This window comes from Oncorhynchus mykiss, chromosome 18 (genome assembly GCF_057628025.1).
Source record: "Oncorhynchus mykiss isolate SJ-2025 chromosome 18, ASM5762802v1, whole genome shotgun sequence".
Taxonomy (NCBI): Eukaryota; Metazoa; Chordata; class Actinopteri; order Salmoniformes; family Salmonidae; genus Oncorhynchus; species Oncorhynchus mykiss.
Window position 1 is genome coordinate 27,737,857 of NC_143039.1, and position 19,666 is coordinate 27,757,522.

General features: G+C 44.0%; 1 protein-coding gene across 7 annotated transcripts; it reads right to left on the reverse strand.

Moving 5' to 3' along the window:
• Positions 1-5,835: 5,835 nt before the first annotated feature.
• Positions 5,836-19,666, reverse strand: LOC110495781 (cilium assembly protein DZIP1). 7 transcript variants are annotated; one of them, XR_016488365.1, is made up of 19 exons: positions 19,276-19,666; positions 17,947-18,105; positions 17,017-17,619; positions 14,988-15,072; positions 14,510-14,646; positions 14,261-14,407; positions 14,003-14,128; positions 13,845-13,907; positions 13,572-13,700; positions 13,236-13,284; positions 13,016-13,066; positions 12,711-12,765; positions 12,167-12,324; positions 11,748-11,952; positions 9,039-9,189; positions 8,462-8,859; positions 6,771-6,898; positions 6,466-6,628; positions 5,836-6,375 (listed from the first exon to the last, which is right to left on the reverse strand). XR_016488365.1 is itself a non-coding variant. In XM_021571207.3 (19 exons), the coding sequence occupies exons 2-19, from the start codon at positions 17,959-17,961 to the stop codon at positions 6,296-6,298; spliced, it is 2,748 nt and encodes a 915-aa protein (XP_021426882.2). In that variant the 5' UTR covers positions 17,962-18,105; positions 19,276-19,666; the 3' UTR covers positions 5,836-6,295. The 7 variants fall into 7 exon arrangements, 6 of the variants coding, with proteins under 6 accessions (XP_021426882.2, XP_021426885.1, XP_021426884.1 ...); XM_021571207.3 differs by having other exon boundaries at positions 12,711-12,770; XM_021571210.3 differs by having other exon boundaries at positions 12,711-12,770; positions 17,906-18,105; positions 19,276-19,408.

A 19,666-nucleotide genomic window follows, 5' to 3' on the forward strand; every position in this document is an offset into this window, starting at 1 on the left:
AACTTCACTCCAGCTTTGTTCACTACATCCATTTCTCTGGTAAATCCTATTCATACACGTAGCTTTTTTCCCCTGTAACCACTGCCAAGCTGGAGGAGAGCATCCTCCTTATCGGCCATCATCATGAAGCATAGGACGGTGATTATGTACATGGAGATAGGCTGCTTTGTGTCTGGCTGGCTGGATTCTGGTGAGCTCCACCCTGGGTATAGAGTACTGGACCTGGTCTGAAGTGGGCAGCGTGGTGCTCACCACCAGCAACTACTTCTCTAACCTCTGGAAGGACTGTGTCTCAGACTCAACGGAGGTGTCCGACTGCAAAGAGTACCCCTCCATGCTGGGACTACCAGGTATGTTCTGGTCAGCTAGTCACAACTTGCATGGATGTGTGATTCTGTCTTAATATGGACACCTAACATTTGATGATACATGATGGGATATTGACTCTTACAACTTGGAGGGTTGTAATCAAGATCTTCAGTGCAGTTTGGTGCAGTTGATTGTCATTCAGCAGATGCTCTTATACAGTACTACATTACAGGCAGATAATGGGGCAGGGCAGAAGTATGACTATAAATATCATGATCAACATTTTGCAGACGGAAGTAGCGACACCATAGAGTGGAATCCACAAACTCCAATATACACGGAGTACACAACACATTAAAAACATGACATAGACTGACCAGGTGAATCCAGGTGAAAGCTATGATCCCTTATTGACGTCACTTGCCACTTCAATCGGTGTAGAGGAAGGGGAGGAGAAAGCTTAAAGGACTGTGGACTGTGTGTGTGTGCCATTCAGAGTGTCAATGGGCAAGGCAAAAGCCTTAAGTACCTTTGAATGGGGTATGGTAGTAGCTGCCAGGCACACCGGTTTGTGTCAAGAACGGCAACGCTGCTGGCTTTTTTTTGACATCGAGCCAACTTCACACAATTGTGGGAAGCATTTGAGCCAACATGACTCCGTGTTGTTGTTGTTCTCCCTTTTCAAACGATTCAACTGTAGTCCAATCAAAATCAAGATATTTTAAGGTCTATAAATAATCCCCAACTCTTTTAGATGTTACTTTCCTAATATTGTCAGCACAGTCATACCTGCCAAAGCAGTCAGGGAGGTTGCCTGTAAACAGTCTCTGTTTTTGGTGTTGCCACTCAATTCTGCCCGGACACTGTTCCCTATTTAAACCAAGAGTGACATGCCGCACAGTTGACAGACCGATGCTCCTATCTTGTGCTCTTCTAAATTAATATGGAATACTTTTTAAACTATGCATTTTTTGTGAATTCCGTGACTAGATTGGATAAAACCAATAACCTTGAAATAGCTCCATTAACTTACCCTCGGAGGTCCCTGTGAGCGCTCCTCTCCACCTGTCCAGACAGAGGAATGTGGAGAAAGTTGGTTCAGATCCTGGGCCTTATGGTGTCCATGCTGAACTGGGTGTTTTTGGCCTGCACCCTGGCTATCGACTACTGGAGGGTGGCCCAGGTCAGGGGCCAGGGTGGCCCAGGTCAGGGGCCAGGGTGGGTCCTCAATCGTCAGTGTGACCTGGTTCTGGTCCAACCTGTGGAAGGACTGCTCTGCGGACTCTACCGCTGTGGTCAACTGTGTGGACTTTGGGGTTCTGAGGACGGTGAAATGTGGTTTGAGTACTAGAATCTCTCATCTCGTATCTGGTATCTCTGTGTGGAATAATCAGGAGTCTTACGGGTGCCTGTTAATATGAATCTTTCTCTAAATTGAACATAATTCATTAAAGCATATTGGCAGGCTAACACAGCTATGATACATACTGACTAATACAACGATACATGATATTTGCGATATATTTTATTTGGCTAAGCTAGGTTCAATTCATTTTGTACATAATGTTACAGTAATTGATTAGCCTCCAAAGCAATGAGATCTGTCTGTGTTACACAGCGTACATCAAGGGAGTGAGAGGGCTTCTGATGATTGGTCTAGCCGTGGGGCTGGTGAGAACTGTGTTTTCCTTTGTTGGAATGGAGTGCCCTTACATTGGATGAAACCAGAGAACCAATGACAAACTGCTATTAACAGCTGCCTCTCTCAGGACACATACCGTACAAATCACCTTAACTTCGAGGGTTTAAACTTCCTCATCCTGACTATATGTCTTTCTTCTTTGTCATTGGTTCCTAATCCCTGACGCATCATCATGCAGGCGTCTCAGACATCAGCAGTTATTGTTAATAAACACAGTTGCAGCAGCCATTTTTACATGCCAAAGCAGACCCATCAAAACTAAGGCAATATCGCAAATAGAACAATCTGAGGGAAGATGTTGGAATAACAAACCGTATGGGAATATCAAGCTGTTTCTTTCTACATTTCCCCTACTCAGGTATGATATTGGATCTGCTCTTTGGCTTGGCCTAGTGGGATGCTTCCTCATCATATTAGGACCCATACTGCTCTCTGACACTATATTCACAGTAGGCCATTCAAACAGGTTAAATGTACAGTACAGTATAAGTATAAGCATACATGCCTGATTTACACACACCACCACATATGCATGCTTCTCTAAATGAATGGTGTATTTTCAGTCTACAATGCGATTTGCATAAAGCTTGAGTGCATGTTTTCTGAATATATCTTAATACGCTAGCAGGGTGGAATTGGCCCACTCCTCCAGATCTCCCATGGTGCCCCTCACCAGAGAATTTTGAACGAGAGAAAACAGCCAATCAAAACAGTCACAGGAGCCAAAGGGATCCAACAAGTCCCACCTCTACAGTGATTGGTTGTGATCGTGTGGCATGTTGCACTGGCATGTTCCATGTGTATTGGCATGTTCTTTTTCATTTTAAAATGCTATTTTCATTATTGTGGCAAAACAAATTGTCCAATAAAGATCTACTTTAGGATACTGTCCTCAGCTCTACTCTATAGGCTATATTACATAGATCATTATCAGTTTGTCCAGAGAATATTGACATGAATCAGTTACATGCACCAGTGTCTTGTGACCATAGCCGGGAGGGAGCAGTTCATCCACTGTGATTTGAGATAAAGGGCTATGAGAGAAACCTAGTGTCAAACCCCCATACGAGGGGAGGGAGGAAACCAGTTTCATGAATCCCCATCCCTGACGCTATCTCCCCCTGGTTCGTGGGAAAAGAAGACGTTTGCTTACGGAGCAAAACCCTGTGAGATAAGCCAAACGTCCATAATGCTGGTTTGACTGGGAGGCATCAGTGACATAACAATGCAAGTGCCTGGCTGCACCTTGACTTCCACAGACCGAAGATCTCTGAGCAACTCTGGAACTTCACTCCAGCTTTGTTCACTACATCCATTTCTCTGGTAAATCCTATTCATACACGTAGCTTTTTTCCCCTGTAACCACTGCCAAGCTGGAGGAGAGCATCCTCCTTATCGGCCATCATCATGAAGCATAGGACGGTGATTATGTACATGGAGATAGGCTGCTTTGTGTCTGGCTGGCTGGATTCTGGTGAGCTCCACCCTGGGTATAGAGTACTGGACCTGGTCTGAAGTGGGCAGCGTGGTGCTCACCACCAGCAACTACTTCTCTAACCTCTGGAAGGACTGTGTCTCAGACTCAACGGAGGTGTCCGACTGCAAAGAGTACCCCTCCATGCTGGGACTACCAGGTATGTTCTGGTCAGCTAGTCACAACTTGCATGGATGTGTGATTCTGTCTTAATATGGACACCTAACATTTGATGATACATGATGGGATATTGACTCTTACAACTTGGAGGGTTGTAATCAAGATCTTCAGTGCAGTTTGGTGCAGTTGATTGTCATTCAGCAGATGCTCTTATACAGTACTACATTACAGGCAGATAATGGGGCAGGGCAGAAGTATGACTATAAATATCATGATCAACATTTTGCAGACGGAAGTAGCGACACCATAGAGTGGAATCCACAAACTCCAATATACACGGAGTACACAACACATTAAAAACATGACATAGACTGACCAGGTGAATCCAGGTGAAAGCTATGATCCCTTATTGACGTCACTTGCCACTTCAATCGGTGTAGAGGAAGGGGAGGAGAAAGCTTAAAGGACTGTGGACTGTGTGTGTGTGCCATTCAGAGTGTCAATGGGCAAGGCAAAAGCCTTAAGTACCTTTGAATGGGGTATGGTAGTAGCTGCCAGGCACACCGGTTTGTGTCAAGAACGGCAACGCTGCTGGCTTTTTTTTGACATCGAGCCAACTTCACACAATTGTGGGAAGCATTTGAGCCAACATGGGCCAGCATCCCTGTGAAACGCTTTTGACACATTTTTTTTAACTTTTCAGTTATTTAGCAGACACTCTTATCCAGAGCAACTTACAGTAGTGAGTGCATACATTTTCATACTGGTCCTCCATGGGATTCAAACCCACAAGCCTGGCTTTGCAAGTGCCATGCTCTAACAAGTGAGCCACACAGGACTTGTAGTACATTGTAGAGTCCACACTCTGTTCTGAGGACAAAAGGGGGTTGGTACAACTCAATATTAGGAAGTTGTTCCTAATGTTTTGTATACTCAGTGTATAATACATAATTGTAGTCCTGTACTTTGGCTTCCTGTTTAACTGTGTTCTACTCTGCATCAATGTTCCTTCACTCAGTAAGGGCTCTGTCCATCTGTTCTGTCATTCTTGGGTTCTTCGCTGGAGTCCTCACACTGATAGGGTTGAAGTGCACCAAGATTGGAGGGTCAGAGCTCGCCAACGCACGGGTCACCTTCGCTGGGGGAATCACCTATCTGGCGTCTGGTAAGATATGTTTATGGAGTACCTGATTAGTCACCAAAGTGGCGCAGCGGTCCCGAGTGGCACAACGGTCTAAGGCACTGCATCTCAGTGCTAGAGGTGTGACTACAGACCCTGGTTTGATTCCAGGCTGTATCATAACTGGCTGTGATTGGGAGTACTATAGGGCGGTGCACAACTGGCCCAGTGTCATCGGGGTTAGGGCTTGGCCTGGGTAGGCCATCATTATAAATAAGAATGTGTTCTTAATTTACTTGCCTAGTTCAATTTTAAAAAATGTGATATGATAATAATAGCTGTTTTCCTCCTATGATTTTCTGGCCTGATCCTGTACTCTTGGTGAGGTAACAAAGTAAGATCTGTGGATCCCAATTTGAAGGCACAGAAGTGAGTGGATTTTTTTTCAATGAGACTGCTGGAACACACTAGAACAACATTGGTTTCAAGTATACAGTATATGCATTCTAATTTTTTCTCTTTGAAATCGGAGCAGCGGTTTTTATTGGCTGGGGAGGCTCGCTCTTGCTCATCACCGGTGGTTTCGTACTCAGTTTCTTCTCTGGAAAGGAGGGTCTACGCTCAACGTAACACTTTCCACAATATTCCTGCTTCACCCGAAAGACAATAGATTGCATCAAAGGAATATTTTTTGTGTCGGATATGTTCATCATCTCACAATTCTCTTGCTCCGTCTTCCAGTTGAAAGAAAAGGCCCCGCAGACCTAACTCCTATGCCACAGCTCGGACCAGACGCACATACATGATGACAAACTCTTCCAGAGTGACTCCAATGCCACAATTGGTCCAAGGGAGCAGAGGTGGCAGAAGGATCAGGACAACAAGGACCACTGGGACGTTTAGCAGGGGCGATTTAGTTTGAGCTGCAGTAGCTCCTGTACTGCAGGAAATACACTGCTTCATATTATTGGTCGTTAATTACCATGAAAACATTGTGGGAACTGACTCACCACCTACACCTTGTGGTACACCTCATGTATGACTGTTTTACTAACATATAACTGTGTTCCTTTAGTGAACTGAAATTGACATCAAGGAAATGGATGAATGTTTTCATTTGATTAAAAAAAAAAGTTTTATTGCTTGTCTAGCGTGTATAAATATTTTATATACAAAAAAAAATTTTTTTTCATACATTGGACATTCAAATGTCTTACAAATTTCATGTAAATTGTTTTGACACAAATCATACAAGTACCTCACATGGAGTGCAATATCACATTTCATAAAACCTCTAAGGTGACAATTCCCTGTAGCTAATATATAATCTGTATATAAAATAAAAACACTGAAAACTGCCACAAGGCAGATGGCTACCACTGTCATAGGTGTATATCTCAAGAGATACACTGTGTCCTGAACAGAGGATCTCTTAGTTAAGTCTCTTCTACATGCAACTATTATTCTAACAGTATCGGTAAATCATGTAGAAGTATATTTGCCTTCCAAAGAATTCCTATGGGCGTCATATTGAGTTTTATCATTGTAGAAGTGTAAACTATATATATGACTATATATCATCGTCACTCCAGTCGCTGACAGAGACCAGGCTGCTCTTCAGAGTGCTGCCGGTTCCTGCTTCATTCAAACCTGGGGAATGGATTAACATCATCAGAGGCTGAAGGTGAAGGGTAAAGGGATCTGAATGGAGCTGGGTCTGTGAGAGTGAGTGAGACTGACCTGTTTTCTGCCCCTTCCCGGTGGATGTTCCCCAGACACTGGTAGTGCTGTCTGAATCCAGGCTCTTCCTCACAGGGGCGGTGGGCTTGCCCACGGGGGCAGGTACCGATAGGTCATCCAACGAGGAGATATCCCAGTCATCCTCATCATCCTCGTTTGTATACTGAAACGCATAACAGTCCAGATGAACCCGATTAGGATATGGGAACATTCTGACGTTGACAAATGTTCTGTTTGTTCTGTGTGTTATGTTACTCTGAGTTGATGATGACACTGCAGAGAGGAGACTACAGAGGATTTCTCACCTTGAGTTCCCGTACAACGTCTTTGTCTTTACTCTCTGGTAAGATGCTCACTCCCCCTAGTGGCTTCTTTGGTCCTCTGTCTGCAAGCTGCTTCTCCAGGCTCTTAGTCAAGTCCCTGACTAGGTTATCTGGAAAGACAAATATGGTCAGCACAACGCATAAAAACCTATGGGCAACAGTTTTCAATAAACACACAACTAAAAGAAAAGGTGTGTTGTTATCTGATATTAGCACTTAACTACTGACTGGGGGGCAGTATTGAGTAGCTTGGATGAATAAGGTGCCCAGAGTAAACTGCCTGCTACACAGGCCCAGTTGCTAATATATGCATATTATTAGTAGATTTGGATAGAAACCACTCTGAAGTTTTTAAAACTGTTTGAATGATGTCTGTGTGTATAACAGAACTCATATGGCAGGCAAAAACCAGAGAAAAAAATCCAACCAGGAAGTGGGAAATCTGAGGTTTGAGGTTTTTCAAGTCATTGCCTATCGAATATACAGTGTCTATGGGGTCATATTGCACTTCCTAAGGCTTCCACTAGATGTCAACAGTCTTTAGAACCTTGCTTGATGCTTCTACTGTGAAGGAGGGGGGAATGGGAGCTGAATGAGTCAGAGGTCTGCCAGAGTGGCAAGAGCTGATCACGTGCGCTCACGTGAGAAGTAGCTGCGTTCCATCGCATTTCTACAGACAAAGGAATTCTCCGGGTAGGAACATTATTGAAGATTTATGTTAAAAACATCCTAAAGATTGATTCTATACTTTGTTTGACATGTTTCTACGAACTGTAATATGACTTTTTGTCTGAACTTTCGCCTGGACTTGCGCGCGTCATGAGTTTGAATTGTGTACTAAACGCGCAAACAAAAAGGAGGTATTTGGACATAAATGATGGACTTTATCGAACAAATCAAACATTTATTGTGGAACTGGGATTGCATTCTGCTGAAGATTTTTAAAGGTAAGTGAATATTTCGAATGCTATTTCTGACGTTGTTGACTCCACAACATGGCGGACATCTGTATGGCTTGTTTTGTTGTCTGAGCGCTGTACTCAGATTAATGCATGGTGTGCTTTTTCAGTAAAGCTTTTTTGAAATCTGACACAGCAGTTGCATTAAGGAGAAGTGGATCTAAAATTCCATGCATAACACTTGTATCTTTTAGCAATGTTTATTATGAGTATTTCTGTAAATTGATGTGGCTCTCTGCAAAATCACCGGATGTTTTGGAACTACTGAACGTAACGGGCCAATGTAAACTGAGATTTTTGGATATAAATATGAACTTTATCGAACAAAACATACATGTCAGGTCGCAATTGTAAATGAGAACTTGTTCTCAACTTGCCTACCTGGTTAAATAAAGGTGAGAATTTTTTTTTTATTGTGTAACATGAAGTCCTTTGAGTGTCATCTGATGAAGATCATCAAAGGTTCGTGATTAATTTTATCTCTATTTCTGCTTTTTGTGACTCCTCTCTTTGGCTGGAAAAATGGCTGTGTTTTTCTGTGACTAGGAACTGACCTAACATAATCGTTTGGTGTGCTTTCGTCGTAAAGCCTTTTTGGTGCCCTGCACTTTCACTGGCTGTTGTTGAGATGGGACGCTACCGTCCCGAATATCCCAGAGAGGTTAAAGGAGTAAATCAGCCTTGTGGTGTAAAAACAACAAAAGTCCCTCTTACTGTTTGTAGTCTTCTGTACGTTCCCATTCTGGTCTTTGTAGTTCTGGAGCTGTTGTGGGTCGACCTCCTCCAACTCACTCCCCTCTGTCCACTCTCCCTCGCTCTCTACCACAGTGACTGCTGTTTTGGTCGTGTTGACCGCAGTGCTTCTGGGCTGCTGGGGTTTATATGGCTGAGCCTGGGTGGTAATGGGCTGGACCTGTTTGGGCTGGCTTGATCTATCCTGGACCGGTTTGGACTGGGTGAGTTTGTGATGGGGGGTGATCTTGGGTTGTGTTGGTTTGGGCTGGGAGGCTCTGTGATGAGGGACTCTCTGCTCCTGTCTGGGTTTCTGAGGTGGCTCCTCCTCCTCTTCCTCCTCTGATGATGACTCATCGTCTGAGCTGAAGGGAGGGGTCCTACGAGAACAAAGTCAATGTCACAATTTGAAATGAACGTACAATCAATCACTCCCTTATAAGGTAATAAGAAACTGATACCACATAAATGAAGCCAGTGGTGAGGTAGTCTCTTTAGACAGGGTGTCTATCTGGCATGCATTGAGACAAACAGCAGGAGATTCTGACTAGGTACGTACTTGGGAGTGGTCTTGGGCAGGGTAGTGGTAAGGGTCCGGGGGGCAGGCTGGGGGGTCGTTTGCAGCTGTTTGGCAGGCGCTGCTGTTGGTCCTGACATCACTTGGGTCACCTTGGAGGAAAGGCTGCTGGACAGCTGTCTGGCCTGGGTCACTGTAGGGAGGGACAGAACAATAACAATCAGCTGATTTGTTCGTTTGAGGACGTCTCGAGGCCTAAGTAGGTTAAAACGGTGACGAACATGACTCCTGTTGCGAGCAGCTTAAGGCTTAAACTGTTACATTGATTAAGGGGGACTTGTTTAATGTCACCAGCAGCATGCTAGCAAACTATCACAAGAGAATGGAATAGACCCACGAGATGAAACATGAACCCCTCAGCAAAAACCACATGAACATTCTTGAATGCATTAAAAGTTCTAAGTCCTCATAGACCACCAAGTGCTAACAGTCAGTATCTGGATAATATCTGTGAAATGCTTGACAATGTATGTGACATCAACAGAGAAGTATATTTCCTGGGTGATTTAAATTGAATGGCTCGCATCAAGCTGCTCACTCAAAAACAAACTTCAAACTGTAACCAGTGCCTGCAACCTGTTTCAGGTTGTCAGTCAACCTACCAGGGTAGTTACAAACAACACTATAGGCACTTTAGTATTGCCAGTGTAACAATATAGCTTCCGTCCCTCTCCTCACACGCGCCTGCTTACGCGCCTGCTTCTGCCTACCACCGCTCAGTCAGATACTTAGATACTTGTATGCTTGTATGCTCAGTCAGATTATATGCAACGCAGGACACGCTAGATAATATCTAGTAATATCATCAACCATGTGTAGTTAACTAGTGATTATGATTGATTGTTTTTTATAAGATAAGTTTAATGCTAGCTAGCAACTTACCTTGACTTACTGCATTTGCGTAACAAGTCTCCTTGTGGAGTGCAACGAGAGAGAGGCAGGTCGTTATTGCGTTGGACTAGCTAACTGTAAGGTTGCAAGATTTGATCCCCCGAGCTGACAAGGTGAAAATCTGTCGTTCTGCCCCTGAACAAGGCAGTTAACCCACCGTTCCTAGGCCGTCAATGAAAATAAGAATGTGTTCTTAACTGACTTGCCTAGTTAAATAAAGGTATAAAAAAATATATTTAAAATATATATATATTTTTTTAAATTAGGCGCCCAAAAATACCTGTTACTTTTTTCAATCTTTACTAACGACATGCCACTGGCTTTGAGCAATGGCCAGTGTGTCTACGTATGCGGATGACTCAACACTATACACGTCAGCTACTACAGCGACTGAAATGACTGCAATAGTTTACAAAGAGCAGCAGTTCGTTTTGGAATGGGTAGCAAGGAATAAGTTAGTCCTAAATATTTCCTAAACTAAAAGCATTGTATTTGTGACAAATCATTCACTAAACCCTAAACCTCAACTACATCTCGTAATAATTAATGTGGAAATTGAGCATATTGAGGTAACTAAACTGCTTGGAGTAACGTTGGACTGTAAACTGTCATGGTCAAAACATATTGAAACAACAGTAGCTAAGATGGGGAGAAGTCTGTCCATAATAAAGCTCTGCTCTGCCTTCTTAACAACACAATCAATAAGGCAGGTCCTACAGGCACTGGTTTTGTCACACCTGGACTACTGTTCAGTAGTGTGGTCAGGTGCCACAATGAGGGACTTGGGAAAATTGCAGTTGGCTCAGAACAGGGCAGCACGGCTGGCCCTTAAAAGTACACGGAGAGCTAACATGCATGTCAATCTCTCATGGCTCAAAGTGGAAGAGAGATTGACTGCATCATTACTTGTCTTTGTAAGAGGTGTTGACATGCTGAAGGTACCGACACCCATGCATACCCCACAATACATGCCACTAGAGTTCTCTTCACAGTCCCCAAGTCCAGAACAGACTATGGGAGGCACACAGTACTACATAGAGCCATGACTACATGGAACTCTATTCCACATCAGGTTACTGATGCAAACAGTAGAATCAGATTTAAAAAGCAGGTAAAAATACACCTTATGGAACAGAGGGGACTGTGAAGTAACACAAACACAGGTAGACACATGCATACACACAAACGATAACATACGCACTATACACACACGTACATGGATTTTACATTGTAGATATGTGGTTAGGGTTAGTGTGTTGTGACTTCTGTAAAGATTGGATTGTAATGTTTTTTAAATTGTATAACGGCTTTAATTTTGCCCGAGGAATAGTAGCGGCTGCCTTGGCAGCAGTTAACGGGGTGCCACGGTCGTCCTCCTCTTCATCTGAAGAGGAGAGGCGAGAAGGATCGGAGGACCAAAATGCGGCGTGGTATGTGTCCATGATGAATATTTAATTAAAGAAAGTACTGAACACTGAATACAAAAACAATAAACAAATAACGACCGTGCAGCTATCATAAGGACTGTGCTGACACAAGCAACTAACATAGACAATCACCCACAAACAAACAGTGCACCCAGGCTACCTAAGTATGATTCTCAATCAGAGACAACTAATGACACCTGCCTCTGATTGAGAACCATACTAGGACGAAACATACAAATCCTCAAATCATAGAAAAACAAACATAGACTGCCCACCCCAACTCACGCCCTGACCATCCTAAATAAATACAAAACAAAGGAAATAAAGGTCAGAACGTGACACGGGGATCCATAATAAATACAAATACATCTACCTTGAGTGGGTTGTTTTGGTTTGACCCGCTGCTCGGGGGCAGAGTCACTCTCAGTCCTCTTGTCCTTCAGTCTCAGACGCAGTGTGAGAGCCACATCCTCACGGTGACGCCAATAGTCCGGAATGTCCTTCGCCGTACTCTCTCTCTCCGAGCGCAACTTAGCCATGAGATCACTGTACTCGCTGCCTCCGAGTCCCCTCAGACCCTACAGAGTTGTGTAGATTAGAAAACGGAAGACGCATAAGGATTATCTTTACTGGGGAGACAAATGATCCCTCAAGTCTATTAGTGAAGTCAATTTGTTGTATGTTTTTGATGGTGTATCTGTCAGGCTGACTCTTTCGCGTCATAGATCTTCCACAGAGTGTGATTTTAAAGATGCCATTGTGTATATGTACTCATGAAGGTACAGTACATACCGGTTTGACTCCCAGGGACTCAAGCTTCTCTAGGAGTGCCTGCTCCAGGGCGGGACGCAGCTCCCTCTTGATGTTGGGGTTCTTCCTCAGGACACTGGTCACAGAAGACGGCTGCTTCATTACAACAACTGGCTTCTTCTCAGACACGCTGGACGAGTCTATGACAAGCACCAGACAAGTACAGTACAGTTACACACACACACTTGATAACACACTCAAAATAACACTGACGCCTTTGTAGTTTCAGAGGACAGGCTGGGCAAGCATGAAAAGGACTTGAGAGAGAGAGCGGTGCATATGAACTTCCTTTTCTTCCATCTACAAAGGACCTGTGCCATAGATAACTACAGCTAACAGCCACATGATTCTGGAGAGGGACGGGCAGATGATGCTGCCTTTTTGGGCCAACGTGGCTTTGACTGACTTGACTTCACAAATGCTCACTGACTCTACATGGCAGGCATCACAGACCGACTGACACGTCCGTGCAGAGAGCATGCATGGAGTAGACAGACAGACGCTGCTGTCGTCTAGACTGTGTTACCTTTGTCCTCCTCAGACAGCTCCTCTATAGGGTCCAGTTTAGGAGCAGAGGGAGGCTGCTCTGATTGGACAACACAGGGGGTCAGAGGTCAGACAAGAGCGGGAATTAGGAGGAGGGAACTCAGGTAGATGGAACAATAACATTGATCTCTAATGGTGTCTTGTTGGGAGGTCTGATCAACAGGGAGAGATCGCTGACAGAACAGTCTCGTTACATGCTAGCATACCTTTTCTCTGACCAAAAGGATGCAGATGTCTAGATTGACTGAGCTACATATCGTTGGGAATCTCCTGCTAATAACTTACCCTTCACTACTCTCTTTGGTTTAGGCTCTGGCGCTGTGGCTGTTATGATCACTGAAACATACAAAGTAGGAAGAATAGTCAGTAATAACAGGTTCTTTACAGAACTATAAACAGCTAATATCCAAGTTCAAGCTAACATCCAGATTTAAGCTAATATCCAAATTTGACAAATATAAACACAGCAATACAAAAAATAAAGTTAAAGAAAAAGTATGCATACCTGGAACTTCAACTACTTTAGAAGGTGGATTTGAGGACATATGCTTTATCTGTGAAATGAAGAAGTACAATAAGCTACATATCTTAATTATATATATTTTTTAAATGTTTTGTATTCAACCCCTGCTGTTGAACCCCAAGGGCGTAATCTAATTTAATTTAACTTTTTAACATGCTTATGAAGTCAGAGTGGCCCTGACGACTACACTATATGAGTGTGTGGAAACATGACACGTCCATCCGGCGCCATCAATCCAGGATTTCCTGTATGAGGGTCAAGTAGGCGCCCAGTTTCCCGGTGGCCGGGTCGCCAGGGGGTGGTGGTGAGTAAACTGACCTGTTCTCGCTGAGAGAGGATGATTAGGTCCCGCTCCTGAAGCCGCTGGTCACTCTCCTCCTTTTGCCTCTGGCTCTGCTGCTGCCACTCCACCACAGACGACTCCAACCTGCTAAACTGATCCTGCCACTGAGAGGAGACATAGGACAGACATAGACGTTAGAGATCCCACTGCGATGGCTGCCTCTTTCAAGGCTCTCCGCTGACCATTAACTATTCAACAGAACTCACAAGTAGTTGTTAACCAGTATTCTTCATCAAAACTTAATATACCTGATTCTTTTCGCTCTCATGGTTAGCCTTCATTTTTTCAATTTTTGATGTAAACCTTTCTTCCTGTAACAAAGTAAATAGTTGATACATTTAAAAAAAACACAACACAATCACAACTTGAAATATTTAAAGAGAAGAAGTACTGCTTAGCTGCTTACCAGTTTCTTGTGTTTCTGATCCATCTTCTGGACCACAATCTTGCTTTTTTCATCCATGTCTTGGTCAGTCTGCTGGGGAGCAGGACTGGGCCTCCTCTCAGGAGTGGTCATCTTGAGATCCACTTTCTGTACAGATCACATCAAATCATTCAAACAAAAACCTCCCTGACTTACAGAACCAAATCACCAACGCATCAGTTTGAATTGGACACAGAACCAGGAAAGTCAGTGCTTTGCCAAATGGACTAGTGGACTCACTTGTTGAAGAAGAGCGTTCCTGTTGTGAAGCATCTCTATCTCCCTCCGGAAACCGTCTCTCATCTCCTCTATCTTCCTGTGTTCTTCTTCCTTCCATCTCTCTAGCTTTCTCATCAAATCCTGGTGCATGGACTGCTGGTCTCTTTCCTACAGATGAAAAGAGAATGAAAATGGTCAAAAGCTCAAAACAAATACGCAAGTGCAAACTGATCAATGCCATGGAAACAAGCACGGTTCTTATTGTCCCACCTGAGAGGCTTTGGCCAAGAGGGCTTGCCTCTGTGACTCCAGCTCAGATGTGGTGTAACTCAGCTGCCCTTTCAGCCGACTGATCTCCTCTTCATCTGCAATGCTCTTCACTTTCCTCTGGTTGCCTGTCCTTAACTCTGAGAGAAACATTAACAGAGACAGACTAATGGAGAAAAAGTTAGCCTAAGTAGTGTTTCAGGGCCGGGCTCAAAGATATACACCTCTCTCTTTCTGCTAGACTCTGTGGGAGTGTGTGACATGTCTACTGCTGCTGCAAACTACAGTGGGATGTCATAGGAACTGGTTCTCCAGCATTGTAGACACACTGTGGTGCGCTTGGGGACACCCATACCAGTGGGACTCCCTATAGGAGACAGGGTAGTTGGCTGCAGCAAACCTTCTTACCTGACTGACGGTTACTTTCCCTACCGTTCTCTCTAAACTGATGATCAAACCTTTTAAAGCTCTCTTGACTTACGGCTGTCGTACTCGTCTGCATGGCGACGTTGCATATGATTCTGGAGAAAGGAGGAATTCATGAAGGCTTTATCACAATGTTGACACTAAAGGAAAAGAAAAGAAAACGGAATTATACATTGACAGTTCATTCCCATGCAAAGATTGCAACGAATCAATGGTCTGAATACATGTTGTTTGCTACCTTCACTTATAGATCAAACGTAAGGCCAATTTTGTAATAGGCAACTTGGGCTGTGTGTAAAAAATTAACACATCTGAACCCAAAGCTCAAGCCGCGACTATACTATCCACCATTAAGCTTTAGAGACGGTTTCCTGGGAGACAGATCGACATTACCATCCACCAATAAGCTTCAGGGACTGTTTCCTGGAAGACAGATCTACATAGCGTGTGTGACGTGATTCACCCCATATGCCTGGCGTCACCTCGCTCCAGCTCACAGGGGAGGGGGAGTGACAGACGGGGCAGATTAAACGCCAGAGCAACCACATCACACGCCACATTTAACGCCCGACACCAACACAGCACGCATCTGTGCCTTCATTCAAACTGAACCGCACTGCCACGATACCTTGTTGCCTCGCGTGCTGGTGCTTTACCATGCTGCAGGGGAAGTGGTGGTTTCTACAACAGAGACCCTTGTTGTTGTGTGCTGTAATTGCATTGCTGCTCTGGAATAACTTTGGAAATCGCCAGTGAAATTGAATTAGGTCTGGTCCTTGATCGAATCAAGGCGGTTGTGTGTCTGTTGGCATCCGTTTGCCGTGACTTGATGTGCGAGACAGTAATAAAAAAGCGGACTAAAACGTTCATTTTCTAGATTGCATTGACAACACACAGGCTGAAATAGACAGGACGTTTCTTGAATGATACAAGTACTACAATTTATGCAAAATTTCTGCGAATTGCAGACAATTAGGCTAGATACTGTGTATCAGATACACTGTGCATTCTGTATATCTGTTGAAGTTCCTGTATATGTAAATGTAGCTTGACGTAATACATTTGAGTACCTGTGTGAAACAATCAACACATCTAGGCCTATTTTTGGAAGCACGGTGGCCCATCAATAATTGAGCTGTACAGACGCCTCGGTTATCAACGTGCCTGTTAGCCGGGCAGGGCACTCTCACCTAGCAACAATGCTCAGTCATATGAAACACTAGGTGTTGCCTTGGCAACAGCTGGGCCCTATTCAACAGCAATGCCCTTTAAAAATATAAGGATCCTTCTATTCTACATCTGTACAATAAATGCATACATTTCTGGTGTAACAAATGGAAGAAAATCAAAACGACACGTTGACGCGAGACCAATGTCATTATGGAAACATGAATGGGGGTGGGGGAGGTGGTTCAGTCATTTTGGTTCCGTCTCTTGCCACCCTTTTGTAAGTGGATTAAAAGAACTAGGTCTAATTATCACCAGCTGACACCATCTGCTCAGAACACAATCCTATTGTTTAGGTCCCAAAACAAAGCTGATAATGATTACGTCTACCAATCCTTATAAAGTGGCCACATTACAGCTACAGGGATGAGGTGAACCTATTTCCAATACTATGTCTCTGATTTAAATGGCATAATTAATTTAAACCAAATCAAATTTGATTTGTCACATGCGTTGTAAACAACAGGTAGACTAACAGTAGACTAACAGTGAAATGCTTACTTACATCTTCCCAACAATGCAGAGAAAAAAAAGAAAAAAAATGATGTAAAAATAATAACACAAGGAATAAATTCACATTGAGTAACGATAACTTGGCGATATACACAGGGTACCAGTACTGAGACAATGTGCATGGGTACGAGGTAACTGAGGTAGATATGTACGAAGGTGAACCTCCTGTTAGCATTCTCACTCCTCTGACAATGATAATTGAACAAAGCTAAAGGAGCTCTGAATATCACCTGGGGAACAATGGCTAAGAGGGGGACCCAGGAGGAAGGGGGGACTAACTGTTGTACAATACAAATGGAAACCGACACCGAGAAGAAGCAGCAGCGTGAAGAGGTGTTCAGTACCTTATGGCAATTGGTCATGTTGATCATAGCCTGCTGGTTGAGGGCAATGATTTTCTTCCTCTGCTTCAGCTCCGTCTTCAGTACCTTGGCCTGGTCCGCCTGCTTCTGCTGCTGGGCCAGGAGCTGCTGGTGCTCGCGGGCCTGGGTCTGCAGCCTCTCCTCGGCCGCCCCCAGGCTCAGGGTCAAGTACTCCTGGGAGTGCAGCAGGTACTCCACTGTCAGCTGGGCCAGGCGGAAGAGCTTGAGCAGCGCTGGGTCCACGGGGCTCTGGCAGCGGACACAACGCTCTCCCTCCACGTTGCAGAAGGTCACCCCTGTGATGTGCTCCTGCAGGGTCTGGAAGTCCAGCTCGCTGGCCACCAGGTCCACGTCCACCGCGCTGATCCGGCGCCAGTCAACGCTCTCGCGCCGAGGCCGGAATTTGAAAGGCGGGATGGTGGTGGATGTAGAGGCAGACATGGCTGGTGGTGGTGGTGCTGGAGGACACCGGCCGCTGGAGGAGGGCTGGCTAAGGGGGGAGTTTAGGAGGGAGGGGATCCCAGCTGATGAGTGGGTCCCTTGGGTCTCTGGCTGGTATGGGTAATAGACGTTATTGTAAAATGGCTGAAAAAAACAAGACATTTATACTAGGTTATTGTTTTTTATTTTATTTGTGACAGACAACAACAAATAGATTATTGTGTGCTACAGATTAGAAATGCAGCATCTCAATCAAGGTCAGGGAGAAACAAACCTTCTGCAGGTATCACAGCAGTACAACAGAAGCATGAACAGAGAGTATAGAATATGGAAGAAAAAAGCAAAGATTCCACCTCTCAGCACATGAATGAACCATATGAGATGACACAAAAATGGCTAAGCATTACATTCGTATTCGATGGTAATCTACCCAATTCTTCCGATGTCACGTTGACGCCGTGTTGTCCTTACCATCGTGGATTTCATGAGCCTTTATGAGATCGAACACAGAGAACGAGTAGTCGTTTCCTATTGGTGCACGCCCCCTTCAGCTGTCTGCCGCGACACCGAGGCAGGGCGTCCTCCCGATCACCATGGAGACAGAACAGTGCGTCCCACTTTACGGGCTCCCTGGGGAGACATATGTTATCAAAATATTGCACCTAATCAATCCTAAATGATTCCACAATGCACGCGACTGCAGCATCAACAGTATCCTCCGCAAGCTGGATGTATTCAATGTTTTTTGTGAAGCCACTCATGCCACTGACACTGCAGTAATAACATATGACAATTTTTAATTAATGTTTTGTTATTCTACCCACGTAAAATCTGTCTGGCAAACATCTGCAACAAAAATGCTTAAACTTGAGTCTTTTTTTCTATTTGTGCATTAAAAGCCACATAACCAATTGAGTCAAGTGAAGTGTCAAGCTCTCAACATGCATGACATTGCTTGATCGCTATTACCAAATCATGTAAACCAAATTACGCAGCTATTCTCATCGAACTAAAGTATCTAACGTTAGTTCGATGAGAATAGCTGCGTAATTTGGTTTACATGATTTGGTAATAGCGATCAAGCAATGTCATGCATGTTGAGAGCTTGACACTTCACTTGACTCAATTGGTTATGTGGCTTTTAATGCACAAATAGAAAAAAAGACTCAAGTTTAAGCATTTTTGTTGCAGATGTTTGCCAGACAGATTTTACTTTGTGGCCCAATTTTTTTTTTACAATTAATGACTTTTGACAAATAACCATATGTATATTCTGCAGCATCACCCACTTCTGGTTGCCCCTCTCAAATTACGGGCACTGTGCCTCAAAACAGTTCAAGTTGGGACAAGTTGAGCCCAACAAAAGAACAGAACGCATGTGGAGAAACAGTTTTAGGATTTTTTTTTTAACGTCAGTTAGCTACCTAGCTATAAATGTAACTAGGCTATATTAGTTAATAGCGTAGTAACTAGCTATTTAGCTAGCTAAGTAACGTTTATTTTGTAGACATGAACAAAATAGCAACCAGTAAATTAGCTAGCTCACACGTCTGTATTTTCAAAAACATCCCTAGCTAAGTAGCGAACTAAACTCCACTCCATGGTGAAGGAAGAGTGGAGTTTAGTCCGTTAGTTACTACCGTCGGCTCGCTAGCTAGCTAAATTGGCTAACGGACATTTAATTTAGCAGCAAACTAATTTATTGAACATGGACTTCATCGTACATGCCTTTTGAGTGTGTCTCATAAAATAAATAACATTCTGATCGAACTCTAAGTTTTAGTCAGAACTCAAACTTACCGTCCGCAACGTTTTTAAAGTCCATAAAAACTGTTTTTCCACGGGACTCGGGCTTTACTGAGATCTTCGGATGGAGTGAGACTTGAGAGACCGCGGTGACGTAGCAGCTGCTTCACACATTCCAAAAGCTCTGCTCATCCCGTGTCCCCTCTGCAAAGAGGGGGAGGGGAATTAGGGAACTCAAACTGCTGAGATTTAGGAAAGGGGGATTGACAAATGTGGGTGTTAGTCTGTTATCTCCTGAATACGCAATTGCATATACCATATACACATTTAGAGCCACGGTGCTTTTAACATTTAGTTGGCTATTGGCCGTTACTTTTTAGCCACCGTCGTTGTCTTTACAGGCAAGAAAAGCAACCGCGCAAAAAGGACAAGGCTGCTTACACTC